This window comes from Chelonoidis abingdonii, chromosome 2 (assembly GCF_003597395.2).
Source record: "Chelonoidis abingdonii isolate Lonesome George chromosome 2, CheloAbing_2.0, whole genome shotgun sequence".
NCBI lineage: Eukaryota > Metazoa > Chordata > Testudines > Testudinidae > Chelonoidis > Chelonoidis abingdonii.
In genome coordinates this window covers 154258729-154277492 of record NC_133770.1, presented here as the reverse complement: position 1 = coordinate 154277492, position 18764 = coordinate 154258729, and the positions used below count along the sequence as shown (strand labels likewise).

At 41.5% G+C, this 18764-nt stretch overlaps 1 protein-coding gene across 2 annotated transcripts in view; it reads left to right on the top strand.

The window, feature by feature from the left end:
- LOC116840018 (tetraspanin-15-like) overlaps positions 1-18764 on the top strand; it is a 216745-nt gene that overhangs the window by 27965 nt on the left and 170016 nt on the right. For both annotated transcript variants that reach the window (XM_075062739.1, XM_075062738.1), the window contains exon 2: positions 2923-3108. In XM_075062739.1, the coding sequence (XP_074918840.1) occupies positions 2923-3108 (186 nt within the window). The remainder of the gene's footprint in view (positions 1-2922; positions 3109-18764) is intronic.

The following is an 18764-nucleotide window of genomic DNA, read 5'->3' as shown; positions in this document are numbered from 1 at the left end:
CAGTATGTGTGCAAGAACCTATTCTTAGATGTAGAGCTTTAAGCCTTCCCTTGTTAGGAAATTGTTTTGTAGAAATTTTGTGTTCTCTTTTTAAATTAGGGCCATCTCAAAGAAGTCGAGGACGGAAGATTGTCTTAATAGGAAGATTTTGCATAGTGCTTTGCAACAATAGGTCTCACAGAACTTTTGAGTAGTGACTAAGTATTGTTAGCTTAATTTATAAATAGTGAAACTGAGGCACATAGAGACATGACTTCCTCAGGGTCAGGCAGCACATGCATGGCACAATATCTGATCCAGTGTCCCTTATGAAGAATCATGCAAGATCCTTTTAATAAACTGTGTATACATTAGAATGATTCCTAAGAGTTACAGACAGGCCCCTGAGAAACAGAAGTTAGACTTGAGAACACACACAATGTTTGACTCATTCTTTGCTATATTCTGAGAAGATTCAGATTCTGCTTCTTTAGTAATGAGCACATTCATGTCATGCCTTCGTCTGAAGATCTCAGTGCTCTTTATGGAGACGAATCATTTAATTAAGCATCACAACAGCCCTGTGAGATATGCAAGTCCTACCCCCGTGTATAGCCAGTGTAACAAGTTTGGAGAGGTTAAGGTTAAAAAAAAAAATAGTTTCAGAAGTGGACACTGGCTTTGGCAGCCTTAATGTGTGAATACCTGGGTTTGCCTAGGCCTGGTTTTTTAGAAATGCTGAGCAGCCAAAGCTCCCTATAATAATCTAGTGGGCAGGACCTTGATTTTTAAGGCTATGTGAAAGATGATAGCTCAGTGTGTGTGTATTATAGCAGTGCCTAGAGGTCCCAACCACGTTGAGGGCCCCTTTCCTGCCAGTTGCTATACCAACACTCCATGACACAATCCATGCTCCAGAAACCTTAGAATTTAAACAGGTAAGGAAGGCAAAGGGATTAGAAAAGGAAATGGAAGCACAGAGAAGCAAAGTTGTAGTATACTAAAAAAGTCTTAAAATTACTTATGACTTTAAGTATAAGGGGTTTCCTGGTCCTGCTTGCAAGCTAGGAGGGTCTGTAGGGAAGTATGCAATCTGGGACTGGGTCTTGTGCAGTCAGTCTGCAGAGAGCCAGGCTGGAGCAAATTGCACTGAGTTGTGTCTCTTGGCCTTATGGAGCAGCTTGCTTTCAGTTTTTCTCTGTTTTTGGTTCTTGTGTGTTAGGATTCTGGATTCTAAGAAATAAAATGGTGTTATGACACCTGTTTGAAAGAGTATGTTATGTTTTTATCTAACTTCTCTTGTGTATGCTGGTGACATAAGAGAAGCAACTTGCCCCAAGGCACATTGGTCAATGGCAGGTCTGGGAATAGAAGCCATGTCTCTTGACTCCCAGTCCAGTATCCTGTCTAGTGCTCAGGGCCGGCTCCAGGCTCCAGCGCACCAAGCACATGCTTGGGGCGGCATGCCGCAGGGGGCACTCTGCCGGTTCCCGGGAGGGCGGCAGGGGGCTCCGGTGGATCTCCCACAGGCATGCCTGTGGAGGGTCCGCTGGTCCCGCAGCTCCGGTGGAGCATCCACAGGCATGCCTGTAGGAGGTCCACCGGAGCCGCTGGACTGGCGAGCGGCAGAGTGCTCCCCGGGGCGTGCTGCCGTCCTTGGGGTGGCGAAATGGCTAGAGCCAGCCCTGCTAGTGCTGTATCATGCTGGGGTGTTGAGTCACTACTGACTTAGAAAGGAGAGCGCAACCTCTAGAACTGCTGTTTCCATCAGCAGTTGCACTTGTTAGGGTAAGACAGTGAAATGCTGAACAGTAAAATGGCAAGTGAACATGTAGAGCACTAATGGCATAATTTTCAAAGGTCTCGAGCACCTGCTGCTCCTGTTGAAGTCAGAGGCATTAGGGGGTGCTCAGCAAGTGTTTCCTCTTGAGTCCAGAGAGTTACAGCAGATATTAAAATGTCATTGCTGCAGACCAAGCTGCTACAGTCTTCAGATAGCTAACTGCTCTTTGCTATCTAATTTTTAAATTTCATTTCCACTCACCTTCTGTTCCATTGTTTACATAATACCTTGTCACTTCAGTAGAAACAATACAGAACCTTGTCACTTGGAAGTGCTGCTCCAATATCTGACTTAAGCTGGAGAACAAAAAGCTAGCATGGAGCATCAGCTCCCAATGAGCAATTGAGAACAAAACAGGCTCCTCTGCTGGTTTTCCATACCTTGTCACCCCTCTCTAATTCAGGCTGTCACAGGAAGGGTGTTTCACTTTCCACCAGTATTGAGGGGCAGAAGCTGCAATCTTTGGGTTCACATTTCAAAGCACCTAATGTTTGGGATGCATTTACATATAGAGTATTTTTGTTTGGCCCACTAGAAAGATAGAGGCCATTTGCGAAAGCTAGATCAGAGTTTGTATTTCAGACATGCAGAGTTTGTGGGTTGGCTTATGAGAGTCTAAGCTTAGATGGATCTTTTAAATAGAAGTTTGGAGGCCCAATGATTCTGATCTTGCTGCTTTCCACCCAGATAGAACTCCTTTTCCTTCAATGGAGTTAGCCTTGATATACCACTAATACTGAATTCGCTTTGCTATGGTACCCACAGCAGAGCCAAAGCATTTCAATGGATGATTTAATTGGGGATTGGTCCTGCTTTGAGCAAGGGGTTGGACTAGATGACCTCCTGAGGTTTCTTCCAACCTGATATTCTATGATTCAATGGAGATTTCAATCCCCAGTGCTGGGTGGCTACCATGGCAAACCAAGTTTTTCTAACCACCCGTCATGGTATGCTGGTGAAAATGAGCTCAGACCTGGTCCCTGGTGAGTTTAACTCCAAATCATCTCACCCTTCTGTCTCTCCGTGAAAGAACTGGTTTTGTTTTATTGCAACCCTGTTGCACCCTTGAGTCTGATGTAATGTATGTATTTTTATTGCAGATAATCGGCTTGGTGATCCTGTGCATTGGCATCTATGCAGAAGTGGAAAGACAGAAACACAGAACCTTGGAAGGGATCTTCCTAGCTCCAGCTGTGGTTCTCCTTCTGCTGGGCATCACAATGTTTGCTGTTTCCTTTATTGGAATGGTTGGGTCCCTCAGAGACAACAGGACGCTGCTGAAGATGGTAAGAGCTTTATTCCCTTCTTGTTCTACACTGTGGAGTCGTCATCCCATGTTTTACAAGCTGAAGGGTATAAGACACTTAATATTCCAGGATCTCCCTGACCTATACTGGAGAAGGCTTTTTAAAAAAACCCTCTTCTGCTTGTGGCATGGATTCCTCTTTATGGGAGAAGGTGGACTAGAGAGAGGCTGATCTAGTATATAGTATTTCATTCATAAAAGTTCTTTCCAATGAACCTATTTAACTGAAGCTGTATGATTAACTCAGGGCTGGTCTACACTACGGGGGAAAATCGATTTTAGATACGCAACTTCAGCTACGTAAATAACGTAGCTGAAGTCGAATATCTAAAATCGATTTACTCACCCGTCCTCACCACGTGGGATTGATGTCCGCAGCTCGCCATGTCGATTCCTGAACTCCGTTGGGGTTGGTGGAGTTCCGGAATCGATATAAGCGTGCTCAGGGATCGATATATCGCGTCTAGATGAGACGCGATATATCGATCCTGGAGCAATCGATTTTAACCCGCCGATATGGCAGGTAGTCTAGACATGGCCTCAGTTTTACATCATGGAAGCCTTTCAAAATGCTCCTAGGAGGCAACTGGTTGACCATGCCACAGATTCGTAGGACTCAGTGTTGCTCCATTGATTAACACAAAGTCAGTGGTAGCACCACTCGATAAATGCTTGATGCATGGCACATAGTGTTTTGACTTGAAGCTGGGTAAGCATGAAGGGCTGGAGTAGGAAACTGAGTATATAAATAACTCCCATGTGTTGTGGCAGTTATTTATATACTATTTCATCAACAGTTCATAGTGCCTCCAGGTAGAAATAAGAGCATGACACCTGAGATGATATGCAACTCTTGCTCGTGGAGATTCATCATGCTGGAGAACAACCTTTCAAGTCAAAATCTTTCCCGTAGGTCAGTGGCAGCTATTCAGTTAATGACAAGTTTTTATTAGAAACATGTGGGGAGGAGAGGGGACTCCCACACATATTCTTTCCAAACTACCTTTTCCTTTGCTACAAATGCTTTTGTCTCGTCTTGGAATTCTTTTTTCCCTACCCTTAATAGAGTTTTGCATTTTCTTTTCCTAAACACGCTGCAGTGAACTGACACACAAGTGTGTGTGCAAATACATGTACCACTCTCATCTGCTGGACAGAACCAGAACTGCTCAGATGCATCATAGCAGAAAAGCCCGAACTGGCACTGGAGATTCTCCATCAGCTTATGCAGTAGGAGCCTGTGCTTATGGAACTGTAAAATTGTTCTCTCCCTGCTGCTGCTATAAATTGCAAGTGGCCGTGATGTGTTGCATAGCAACAACCATGAAGTCCTAGGTAGCAATGAATGCTACAATTTAATGTGCAAGCTTCAGTCCTCAGCTCCATCCACAGCTTCAGCCCCTTCCTATGGCATTCTCCCACCTATGCCCTATAAATTTCACATACATCATCTGCCACCTAGCTAATATTTGTACCTGGTCTTGTGGTATTGAGATGGTATATTTGTATGGAATTACTACTTGATATTTTAACATCTGCGGAGAAGGCAGCACTGTAGCAACGGCCTGGTATAATTTAATTGCAAAGCTGATACCTAAATATTCTCTTATTATATATGGCTGAATGCTTAGTAGCATCTGCGGAAAGTGTTGCTAGGTTTCTTCTGGGTTAAAATATAAAGTTATTTTTAAGCTGCAATTCCATCTCTGGTTTAGCACACTCCTCATTATTAGGTTTGTTGTAGTTCAAACAGTTCCAAGAACAAACAGTTTTGGTTCCTTTTGTGAGGCAATTTTTATGGGGGGGTGGAGGAGAATTCCCTTTTCTGTAACAACCCAGAGCTGTAGGATATGAGGAGCAGAGCCCTCCCCTTTGATTCTTAACCTTTTTCTGAAGGTTTTGTTGGAGCCTTGACTTACTGCATTCAACTAACATTTTTGGCTTGCTACATTTTCATTGTCTATCCTTGTCTGGAAGACTGGAGTGAAACATGGCAAGACCCTTGCTGTGCAACTCTGCTCATGTTGACAAGGCATTGAAAAGATACCTGAGATTCTGGGGAGTTGTACTTCCCAGGTCTGAGCTTATCGGATAACTCTGGCATTGAAGCAGCTAGCCAGGTGAGTCACCTAGGTCTTCTGAGGTTTGAAGGCCATTTTCGCACAGCTGGGTCTTGCTGCTGCAGTACTTCAATCATGTGGAAGGGCCCTGATTTCAAAAGATGTAATTCATCCCATTTCTGGGAAGTGAAGCTGCTGTTTCCAAAGTGAATAACAGGCAGCCTGTTCCCTCCATTCCAGCTGGCATCCCACTGACACTGGGTTCATTCTACCGTTAGCCAACCATCATCTACCCAGTGGCCATCACAAGTTTCTCACTCTCTTAAAATAATACATTATCTTTGTGTGTCTTCCCTCCTGCCAGGGGCATATGTAATGATGCCTTTTGTCAGGTTATTTGTGGGGCTTGAGCTCTATCTAACTCAGGCAGTAGAGGCTCATGGTTTTAAAGAACTAACTCCATTCGTTTGGAGGCAGTAGTTTAGAATCATAAACCCATACGCACACAGATCCAGAAAGGGTGTCACTCCCCATGGCCGGGGAAGCTGGATCTGATTTTCTCAGAAGTCCACAGCAATTCAGATCCCCATACAGGCCACCATTTGTAACGATGCCCCAGTGGTCATTATCCTGGCATCTCCCAAGGCACACTGGCCACGATAAAACTTTTATAATGTGTTACACTGATGCCACTATGCCCAATGCTTATTCGCTAAGGGGTTTCTCCCCTTTCCTTATTTGCATATCCTCACCCTACTAACGTGGAGGTGCCCTTCTCCCATAGGTTACTAGGCCTGGTACCTCAAGCTCATTAGTATATACGTCATTCAGTTACCAATGGCACTTTGTGGTCAGACATCTGCTGAAGTTCCCAACATATAATATCCCAAACTGGAATAACTAACACCTGTCCACAGTGTTCGTTGCACCATTCTGCCTTGTGATAGCTTATGATCTAGGGTTACTCCTGGCTAGCTGCTTATGCTAAGGCTTTGGGGCCTTCTGCCTTATTTAGTTTAAGCTATTATTTTACAGATCTTGAGGCCTGTAGGCTCAATGCATTATTGCCTCACCTGTAGGCTATACTACATATTGCCACTGCTCTCTGCTGAAGGATATGTCAGACCTGCTCAAGTGTATAATCACCCGACATCCTCCCATGGCGGCAGACTACAAATACTTCTCTCTGCCTGCAAGCCGCCTCGCACCTCGTGGGGGGTTTACTCTGAACAAGGGCAAGTAGTGTTGCTGCTGCCTACCTTCCCTTTGGTAGGGTTCTGCTGGAAAAGGTAGATTTTTAGGGTCTTGTAGGCTGCTGTGAGATATGAGATATGGATTCATCCCCAGCTGCCTAAGTTATGCCCCCTCCCTAGCTGCCTCTCCTGGGACCAGTCACCCCTAGCAGGGGTGAGGTCAGCAGCTTCTTGGTACTTGCCCAGCCTCATAGCCCTGGACTCTGTGCTCCTTGGGGTCTCTATCAATGTCTGCACAAATGGAAGCTGCTCAGATACTCTGGAAATGGGAGCTCCATAAGTACCTATGTAGGTAGATAGCCCTTGGCCCAATTCAGTGATGCTGCAGAAAAATTGTGCCGATATTTCAAGTCAATCCATGCCAGCTAGTTTCTGCTCCTTAGAATTTGGATTCTATACAGACAAAGCTTCCTGTTACTGAGGTCATACCTAGCAAAGTGTATGTGGCTTCATGACAGCTCTGTTTACACATCAGCAGTTGTTCAGCCACAGTCAATTCCTTCTCAGTAAGCATCTCTTCAGTTCAATGATCTGGGATGATCCATCGAGGATTTTTGCTAGTGTGTGTGTGTCTGTGGGTGCAGAGAGTATTAATTGTTTGGATAGTGAAATTAACGACACTCAAGTCTGTCTGCTGCCAGTCCTGTTTGTTTTTTATTATTTTAATTAAACACCAATACTAGCATATGGTTACTTGCATTTAAGTGTAGCATTGCTTTTGATTGCTGTGCACTTGCATCTTGAATTGATATTGATGTTCCCTTAACTAGGGAAACAAATCACCATTGTCTTTTCTGCTCTGGCAGTAACTGCCTCGGATGTTATAAGATTATCATAGCTTTTCAGTAGCTTCTGTATTCCCAGCTTGTTTTGCAGCTACTATGCAAGTGAATATGTATATATGTAAGACATGTTGCATGGAACATGTGATTATTCACATTATACTGATAAGTATTCAGCTAATACCAAGGAATCATAATGAATGCGCAAGCAGGAAGAGCAGTTATTTCAAGTGCTAACAAATATGTATGTATTATTCATAGACTACATTCACTGATATGAATTGCCAATTTCAGTTAATGCTGCCTAGTTATTTGTGACATCAAAATATCCTGCTGAAATGTCTTGCAAGAGGAGGCAACTCTCAAATTTTGGACAAATCTTTAAAATTATTGCACACACAAGTGTGTTTAAGGCAAAATTTGAGAATCTTTTGTTCATCTTTTTATCTGCTCTGTGTTACTTTTGCTAAAATATTTAGCTTGGCTAAACTTCTTTATTAATTTTTGATTATATTGCTTTTCTGCTTGCTAGGCAAACACCTGTTAATTTCACTGGGAGTTTGCCTGAGTAAGGTAGGAGTGAAAAAGGAGTGACAACTTCCTTTGCAATCGAAATAGATCAAAAAATATACCATGTAGTAGCATTACCATCACCATCTAAATACATCCACTAACATGCCACATGAGGATTGGGTTCAGATTTCCTAAACACGTGTGTTCAGTGGCAGACCTTAGCTTTCTCCTCAACCACTCTTGCATACAGAACCAGGCAAATAATTGTAGGGAGTGGGTGAGTTTCAGTGCGGTGGTCAAACCGAAAAATGGAAGAAAAAAATATCCAGTTGAACTAAACGTTTTTTTACCCAAATATAAAACATTTGAGGGTTGTTGTTTTTTAATCTTTTTTTTAAAAAAGAAAATTGAACTAAAATTCAAAACAAAATCAGTTCAAATTGAAAAATAAACACATTTTGAAATCGTTGAATTGAACACCAACTTTTTGGGGATTTTTTTAATGAAACAGTTTAGCAAATTTAGCACTAATTCGCAAAATGTTCAGGTCAATTTGAATCTGCCCTTTTTGGTGGGAAAAATGTTTCATCTGAAAAATCTCAAGCAACCTTCCTGCATATTTCTTTCCTGTTCTTTGTGGCTATTAAGAAAGCTCAATCTTTCCCGTATAATAAACAGCATTAGAATTTTTTCCTAGATGTTACCCTTGATGGTTAGAAGCAATTTTATTACTACTGATGTCTAGAAGCAAGGGTAAAGTAACATCAACGGTGGAATTCCTTTACATGGCTCAGCTCGGGGGGGGCTTCTTCCCACACAGCAGGATAAAGCCAACATTTACTGATGTCCTTCCAGGGAGCAACCTTTCCCTTTCTTTTTCCTTTCAAATCAAACATATATAGAATGTCGTCTTCTCCCTTCATATGATTATTCTACAGAAGGATAATTTTGAGTGCATAACTTTGAAGTAGATTCATCAAATGTCTCACTTTTCTTTTCCTCCTTATGCTGATAAGCACTATTTATGGCTAACATTCTATTTTCTCTGCCTATGGATAAATGAGAGAGTGAGGGGAAAGGACACTCATTACAGTGATAATCTTATGCTTACTGTGACAGAGGGCAGCAGATGCAAAATCTCATCAATTTCATGGAAAAGGCTCAGTTCTGCAGTAAAACACCGCCGTGTGTGTACTGATAAAAATACTTTACTGTGAATATTAACGGCAACGTGCCCAGCATACAGTAGAGTGATGTAAGATGTATGTTGTGAAGTTTTGGAATTACTGTAATAAAACCACCTCCCCTTTTAGTGCTTTTTATTTCAAGCTGCTATGTTCAACTCCTAAAATAAGTGCGTTGGCAGGGGTTGTTCAGATGGAACACTTCATGTTGACTCAGGGGCCTTAGAAATCACTTATATAGCACAAGTGTTTTCTAACATACTGTGTGAAGGATCAAAAATAAACCCATCTTTTTAAATTTTATGTTCATTTGTAGAGAAGTCCAGTAGAATTCAATAGGGATGCAAGTTTTCATTTATTAACAATGGAAAAGTTTTGGAGCTCATTGGCTGGGTTCTAGCTATTATAGGTCCTGATCAACAGTTAGGCCTGAACAGTCTGTAGATACCAGATAGCAATTGATTAGGGGATTAACCATCAGTTCCAGGACAGGACTAAGGCTGTTGGGAAATTGTTCTGACAAATGACTTTTTGTCCGTGAATGCTGATTCATTAAAAACAAAACTTTTCATGGGAATGTATCAGTTTTAACAAAACTTCTGCTGGGAAAGTTTCTCAATTCCAGGATTTATGGGAGGAGAGAGACACCACCTTTTTTCCCTCTCCCCTCCCCCCACAAAAATAGCCTGCTGGTTAAAGCACTCGCCTGGGATATGGAAGACCCAGGTTCAAATTTCTGCTCTGCCAGATTTAGAGCAGGGGCTTGAAGCTGGGTGTCTCATATCTGAGGGAAGCCCTCAGGTTATTCTGGCTGGGTCTCTGATTCTTTTCTCATGGAAAAATTGTGGTTTCATCCCAGTACAGATTGAGAACTTTATTAAGATTTAAAAAATGTTTGTGGGACAGGAAACCCATTTCCCACCCAACATGGAGATGCAAAAATATTTGGGAATTTTGATAAGCAGTTTTGTTTCAACTCCATTCTAAATACATTTTCCGAAGGTATTTCATCATCAACAGTGGTAGCCAGCTCTCTTCAGATTAATTGCACTGACTACCTCTGCCCTGAGGAAAAACAGGCAGTGATCAAGTATCTAAATCTCTAATGCAATGTTACGTATCAAACTTCTGTGCAAGCAAACTTGAAATGAAATCCAAGCTTCACTAATGCAAACAAGGAATGGCTGCTTCACAGTAGCTTGTGCATATTCATTGAGAGCTACATTGTGATATTTAATCACCGGACATAGTAGCTTACTTCATAAGTATCCCTTTTGGCTGCAGTAGAGCTAGTTAGGGCAAATAAGGCTATCTCAGTGTTGCCAGGATGCTATATGAGATATACAGATATACTGCAAAGCAGGGGATAGTGGTACCTGCACACAGGGTGAAACTCACCCCTGCCAAGGGCTCACACAAGGGCTATTAATCACTGATGTCGACCTTAAGCCTCCAAAATAGAGGTAAGCAGGCTATAAGTGGTGGTCAACCTTGTGCTGGCCAACTGGATGTGCGTGAATTTCTCCTTGTGTGACTAAAAGCCAGGGATCTTCCTGTGAACTGCTTCGACTGTACATATAAAGTAACCCAATTAACAGAAGCTTTTCATCAGATGGCTTTAATGGATAGCTGAATTGCTAATGATTTTAAAAAAACAGATTTTTGAGATTCTAAACTGTTTGGAAAGTTTCTTCTCTGGCACATCTTTATATTTCAGGATTCTAGCTGGCAGCACATACAGAGAAAATGAGAAGGCCACTTCCAAGAAGGTCACTTCTCTACCAGTGACCAAACCATTCATGTAGTCTCAAGAGGTTTTTAGATGCTTAACTGTTTTTCACCTAAACTATGAACTTTTTTAGATGTTTACTTACCATTAGTTGTTAGAAGGACTATAACAGTAGGCTAGCTTTCATGTGCCAGCTTATTGTGCAAGATCTATTATCTAGGTAGATCAGGAAACCTGCAGGGCTCCTGGTTTCTGTTCTCTGCTCTGCCAGATTTGCCGTGTGACTTTGGGCAAGTATCTTCCTCTCTCTGTGCCATAGTTTTTCCATTTGTAAAAAGGAGCAAATGACACTGTCAACCTCCCAGGGGTATTTTGAGGGTTAATTACTTAGCAGTGAGCTCCTTGATCAAAAGTCTCTATGGAAATACAGGGGATTGTTTGTCTGAGATCATGCAGTTTGGTTAGCACCAACAAGGTGCTCTGTGGAGTACAAAACAAAGAAACCAAAAGAATTGGTTCCCCGAAGAGTTGCCAGTCTAAAAATAAACTTAAGGGAAGGAGGAGCAAAGAATTTCCTTCCCACATTAAAAAGTTATATGCATTTTCTATTAGACCGTTATGGATGGAAGTTACCTTGCTGGCTGACAATAGCTTTGAAAAGCGGTTGTCCTAGTTGAGCCATCCTTCTCAAGAATATATGAAAGGGGCTGGTTGGTACAATAGCTAAGTACACCCTACACACTACTGCAATAATATTTGTACAAATATGTTTTTGAGGTACTATTCAAAACCCAATAACACATTGGTCAATAATATCATTCAGAAATGTATGTGACAATGCCATATGTGGAATTATGGATAATTACTGATATTAAGCTTTAAAGTCTCTGACTAAAAGGTGTTCAAACCAGACATGTCGTGGGGGAGTTGCTAGACAGGGTTTCTCCAAAGGAAAGAGCAGGTGTGGCCAAATTCATTGAACTATTCATTTGTCTCAGGAAGAGATCCCTTGCTTTGTAAAGATAACCAGAAGGCGACTTGGAGGCTACACCCAGCAGGGGAAATAAACTTTATCTGAAGCTATGTTTCAGAAGACTACATTTCAATGGCTTACTGGATTATAAAGAGAAGGAGCGGGAATGCCAAAGTTATCCTTCGCATGAGGGGAGAGGGAAACTAGCACCTTAGACTCTGTGAGGATTCTGGCTAAGACCTAGCCAGATATAGTGGAATAAGGACTATCGTGAGAAAACCGCTTTGAAACAAAAAGCCCTAGTTTAAGTTAGGTTTTAATCTTAGAAGTGTATTTTTCCTTTTATTTCTTTGTAATACTTTCTACCTTTATTCCTTCTACTGGGTATTATTTAAATCTATGACTTTTGTTTAATAAATGTGTTTTTACTGTAAATCAACTCCATGCTGCGTTTGAAGAGAAGAGTATGTTTACCCCAGTTAAGTAATAAGCTGCAAGGCACCGACTCTAACATAGCAGCAAATGTTGTGTCTTCTGTGAAGAGGTTGTACATTGCAGAGAAACCATCTCTGAAGTGCAGGGGGCGGGGAGCTGATGTTCAGTGATTGTTACCTGCTAGGCAGTGTTTGGTCTGGGAGAGCCTGGTGGAGTCAGCTGGTGAAGAAGACAGACTGGTGTGGCAGGGAGCTGACACACAGTCTAATCTCCAGCAAAGCTCACTCTTGCTGAGGCAGTGAGGAAACATGGTGACTCCCAGCTCTGGGTGTCCCCAGCAGCATGTTCCAGCCTCTCACACCACTAGGGTGACCAGATGTCCTGATTTTATATGGACATTCCCGATATTTATGGCTTTTTCTTATATAGACACTTGTTGCCCCCGTCCTGATTTTTCACGCTTGCTATCTGATCACCCTACACACCACTTCTCATCCTCTGAAGGAAATTGTTTGGCTGTGTGCTATTTCCAGTGTTACCCAGTTTAAGGTTGACCTGCATTATAAAATACAGTGCAATAGACTGCAGAACAATGTAAGTTACAATCAAATGACATTATAGCAATGAATTTTCTGTAAGAGTGGATAGGTAAAACAATTTTCTTGCAATGGAGCCAATCTAGGCTGTTAGCCTTAGAAAGTGACCTGCAAAGCTCTTTTCTTCCTGAACAGGATTAGAAGTCAGTCATCTAGTCGTTCCATTGGGTCACTGTGACCTACCTTCCCTAACCTCTTGGCTAATCTTTTGCCATTCTGTTAGCACAATTCATGTTTTTGTGAGAGGAGACGAGTCTCCTGTTTGCTCCATCTGCTGTTTCACAGCTCGGTGGAAAATCCCCACCAAGCAGCCAGCATCCCTACACTGGCCTTTAGTGCAATCCCTCTGCATTAATTCACTTTCATCTATGTCCCCAAGACTGCAGCAGAGCAATGAATGTTTTGCTTATAAATGAGATTCCAACATGCACTGCAGACAAGAACAGGCACTTTGTTTCAGAGAGGAGAGAGACAGGTCTTAAAAGTGGTTTGTTTTTTTGTTTTGTTTTTTTCCCCATATTAAGTATTTTTTGGAAATTCCCCATGTGCAAACTCATTGGGGAGTGTGAGATTTCTGTTAATGGGACGGAATATGGGCTAGCTGGATTGCACATTTTGAAGTCAGACTGAGAATTGCCATCCTAATAGATGTTGGGTGCAAATTGTTTAAGAAGGTATTTTGGCTTGGAGGGGAATTCTGTATATTTAACGGCTTTCCTTGTCAATGCTAATCAGTGGGCAGATGGATATTAATTGGAGAAATGGGTACAGATGAAAATAAAACTGTCTGGGATAAGTCGATTTAGTGATCAAACAAGCAATAATTTGTTAGAGGGTCAGCTGGAGGACAGTTCGTAAAGATAATTATATCTAGAAAGGAGCGGTATATGTTGCTTTCGTGTGTTCTATCCCTTTCCCCCTTCATATATTCTAAGCCCTTTAGAGTAGGGGACTGACTGGTGTTTTTTTTTACTCTGTACGGCACCTAACAACATGGTGCTCCGATGCCAGTTGGGGCATTTGGCCCCTATCACAATAGAAATAATAACTTACTGGGACTTGTATTATGGTAGCACCTACAGGCCTCAATCTCAGCTGAGGGCCCCATTGAACCAGGCGCTGTACAAATACAGAATAATAAATAACCACTGCCCCCAAAGAACTTTAAATCTAAAAGACAAGACAAAGAGAGGAAGGGGAAGCAAAGGCAAAGTGACTTGGCCAAGGTCATCCTGATGATCCGTGCTATGGACATGACTAGAACCCAGGTCCCCTGATTCTCAGTCCAGGGCCTCATTTACTCAATCATACTCCTCCTGAAAATAATAACTGAGAATGGCCTGGGGCTAATTCAGCTTTTCTTCCTGTGTGAATTAGATGCAGAACAAGAAAACACCTGAACTGGGACAATGAAGTTGCATTTTTCATTGTGATATCAGTGTCTGTCTTCTATTAATAAGAAGCTAGATGTTTCTGAACACTGCTAATCTCCTTAGGTTTTAGTACTTTCCCCTCTTTCTGTATCGTACAAAGAAATAATGAGTGGTATAGAAGAATGAATAAGAGCTGACAGGTGCATCTAACTTTAACAGATGTGGCAGGAAACTTGCCTTTTAACGAAGACTACAAATGTAAAGGAACAGGAATGCAGAACTTATCACAGTGGGTTGTGCCTTGAGGGTGTTGCTTTAATAAGATCTAGGGCACAAAAACATATTTATAAGCTGCAGTAACATGATTCAGTAACCGAGATTATGGTGACTCATGATATGTTTGAGGCAACGTTCCAAGTAACTGATGTTGAAGAGTGTTATTGCCAATGATTTGAGGAGTCTATTAAAGAGCATTTTTAGACCAGACTAGTTTTTTAAAATATAGCAGAGAGGAAGGAGTAGGCAATAAATATACAGCATCATAGCAAACTGGTAAAATACCTGATGCTGTTTGCTCGCCACTCAGTGCAACTCGCAGAGGAAAAATTACATTCACCATTTAGGGCTTTGGACACATGGTTGAGTAATTCAGAGTCCATCCATTTGAGGATATTCATTCAGATGCATGCACACAAACTGGTGGGTGTACTGATAATGTAATCAACTGGCTAGTGTGTATTTATTGTAATTCAGATGGCTGTGCATAGTTTTCTCAGCCAATTCTCTTTAATACTGAATGGCTCAGTGTGAGAGTAAGACTCAGGCACATTCATTTAAAGCACTCCTTTGGTGCTTTTAGGGAAAACAGTTATTTGCATTTATAAAATCATAAACCAACTTACTTCTGCACAAGTCTCTAAATTTCCCTTCAGCGATCTATGAATCATAGAACCATAGTCCAACCCCCTGCCAAGATGCAGGAGTTGTGATGTCTAAACCATCCAAGACAGATGGCTACCCCACCTCCTTTTGAAAACCTCCAATGAAGGAGCTTCCACAACCTCCTTAGGCAGTTTGTTCCATTGTTCTTCTGTTCTTACAGGTAGGAAGTTTTCACTGAGATTTAATCTAAATCTGCTATGCTGTAGTTTGAACCGATTGCCTCTTGTCCTGCCCTCTGTGGCAAGAAAGAACAACTTTCAAGTATGTGAAGACTGCTGTCATATCCCCCCCTTAATCTCCTCTTTTCCAGACTAAACATACCTAGTTCCTTCAGTCTTTGTTCATATAGCTTGCATTCCAGTCCTTCAATCATCTTTGTCACTCGCCTCTGAATCCTTTCCAGTTTCTCTACATGTTCGCTACAGTTTCTCTGATATGTCACTTGTATTTCATCATGAAATAAAATACTATTTTTTGAAATTGCTATTCCATTTCTAAACCTTTCCATCTAAAATGTCCAAAAATATCAACAATGACACATTCCCTCAAAATATTAGATGAAACAGAGTTTTCCAGTGGAAAACTGTGCCATCAAAATATTTTGACCATGCCTACTAGATAGAAACTACTATAAGTAAGACACCCAATAACAACTCTGTAGTCTAAATATCACCTTGGAGGTTGGAATTTCTCAGGCAAAACAGGGAGAGGTTTCACATCTTGACAGCCATCGCACTGCTGTTAAGTTTTAATTAGTTTTATAACTGAATACACTCGTCTTTGGAATTGTGCTGACTCAAAATTAACTCAAGTTATCTGAACAGCAGGCTTGTACACATAAACGTAACGTTCATTGCCAAGCAGTACCTTTACAGAGAGAGAGCTGCTTGAAGTGAAATTAAAAGTCTTCAGCAGCACTATTCACCTAAGGATGTCAAATCCCCACATAACTAAGAACTGGCTCACCAAGTCCAGGGCTGTTCTCACTGGCAATCCTGGCAGACAATCTCTTATCAAGCTGCATCTTAAAACTAGTTAGGTTGTTTGATCCCGCTGCTCCTATTGAAAGGCTGCTCCAGAACCTCCTTCCTCTGAAGGTTAGAAACCTTCTTCTCGTTTCCAGCCTGTATTTATCCATGGCCAGTTTATATCCAGTTGTTCTTATGCCGACACTGTTCCTTAGCTTAAATAGCGCTTCTCTATCCCTAGTGTTTTATAGCCCTGATATATTTATTGAGAGCAATAATATTCGCTCAGCCTTTGGTTTGCCAGGCTAAACAAGCCAAGCTCTTTCAGCTTCCTCTGGTAAGACAGGCTCTCTATTGCCCTGATCATCTTAGTAGCCCTTCTCTGCACCTGTTCCAATTTGAATTCATCTTTCGCATCCTCTGTCCTTCTGTTTGTCCTGTAGACCACTACAAAAGACTCCACGAAACTGCTGATATAGGCTATTGAATCTTAAATATAAATGGATCAGAATACTCAGAAGAATGTAAACTGCCATGATTGTCCTGCTTAAGGGTTTTTGAATGTATTATGACATACCATATTGCCTATGGATTACCCTTCAATGCCATTTCCTGCACTGTGATCTGTGCAGATGGACTGCTATACTCATATGGCTCCCTATGGAAGATCAGAGCTTATCCATGACAACTGATGTGCAATTTCTTCTGCCTAATTAGGCTTTATGAAATAGAATCTACCTCTTTGACTGCTTTTTCCTAGCCCAAGTGAAGAAAACCTGGAATAGACTGTACACATGGTGTTTTCCAGGGATTGATTGTACAGTATTCAAAAATGTCATTGAGAGACTTCCAAACTGCTGCCAGTACTTCTCCAGATCCCAATGTGCCATGCAATGAAGGATGGTTTCCAAACAGATGTCCCACATGAAGGGCTTAGGACACTCAAAGAAAGGAGTGGAATTTTAGGTGATCGATGGAAAATGGGGTAGGCAAATGTAAAGTTCTATACTTCACTCCAAGTGCTTTTCATCCATAGGAAATGAAGGCACAGAGAGGAAAATTAACTTGCCTGTGGTCATCCAGCAGTGTAGTGGGAGCTGTAGGACTCAAACCAGTGCTTAATTTGTGCAAGGGCTTGCCTGGGCTGAGTCCCAGTATCTAATTTCTTGAGCCCCAGCACCTCTTTCATTAAAAATGATGCACTGACTCCAACCCACGTCTAACTCCCAGTGGAGACCCCAGTCTTCTGGAAAATGCTGCCTCCTTTCATAACAATGAATAGATGAAACAAAAGAAAATCTTGTAGAAATAACAAATTCCCTTCCATGGTAAAAGACATAGATTTCATACTTACCTTTTAAGTTAGAAACTGTTATAGATGGTGTATAAGGAACCATTTAATTCAAAGTACAGGTGCTTCTTTAAGTGCTGCAGGGTAGTACAAAGCATTCTGGCTGTGGTTACTTAAACCCTGATTTGAATCTCAAGTGGAAGTGTTTGGTATCTCTCTAGCTTCCATTTTATAAAATAAAATGTAGCATGACCACTGGCAGATCCTTTGCACAAAGGAGGTCAGGGCTGCAGAGGCAGGGCAAAGGTAAGGAATGGAGCACACTGGTAAAGGTATATGTAGCTGTAGGACAGGAAAAGTAGGTGTTACCGCAGGTGAATAGTGAGAGAAATTGGTAAAGGACGACAGTAGCCGGAATTAGGAATGAGGGCATTGCCAGTGCTGTGTGGGTTTCTATGAGTGGAATAGATGGAGAGGCTGCAGGGTAGGGTATAATTGAATTGACAGATTTGTGCCAAGGCCTGGAACTGGAATTTTAGGGATTACTGCAGGGTAGGATTGTGGTGCATTGCCAAAGTTGTGAGGAGTCAGGATGTGAGGAGAACTGCAAATGAGGAAAGATGCCACAGCCTGGCGAAAATATGAATGTGAAGCGTGGATTTTTTTTCATAATCACAGAAGAGCAAAACAATTATTTTTTTTTGTCTCAAATATTCAGCTGGAGGGATATCAGTTTTTCACCAGGAGATGTTCAAGCAGCATGAAATAGGGAACGGACCCAGCATTAATTTGCAGCTTGCACTCTGCCGCCTTGTGCTTATCATTATCTGGTTTTATTAATCCCTTACTTGGAGCACTGAAATTGGATATCGATATTCGGAATTGGGAGGTACACTGCGTGCTTCAGTCCTCCTCCTTTCCGTTTAGATTGCCAAAAAATAAATCATTGCATCTATTGCAAAGAGAGAAGGGTCCATTTAAAGCTAAATTGACTAAGTTATCGGGCTCACTGAGTTAGGTGATTAAAAATGTCTATTAAATTGGACTTTACCTACCATCTAAAGTATTTTCCTTCTTTTCCCATTTGCAGAGGTAATACATCCAAGCTAAAACCCTTTCACATCTTGTCCACACTGTCATAAATAGATAGCTAAGGGTTAATGTTTCTTTCACCTGTAAAGGGTTAACAGAGGGAACCAAACACCTGACCAGAGGACCAATCAGGAAACCGGATTTTTAAAAGCTCAGGGACGGAATGTTTGGGTCTGTGTCTTTGTCTGGCTCTAAGCTATGAGAGGGGATCTTTTCTATCTTCAAGCTTCTAATCTTCAGTTTCCAAGTACAAAGGTAGAAAAATAATAGGCTGTTGTTGTTTTTTTGTATTTACATGTGTGTAGTTTGCTGGAATGTTTTAAATTGGATATCTTTTTGAATAAGACTGTTTATTCATATTTTTCTTTTAAGCAATAGCCCTGTGTATTGTCACCTTAATGCAGAGATCATGTTTTTATGTCTTTTTCTTTCTTTTTATATAAAG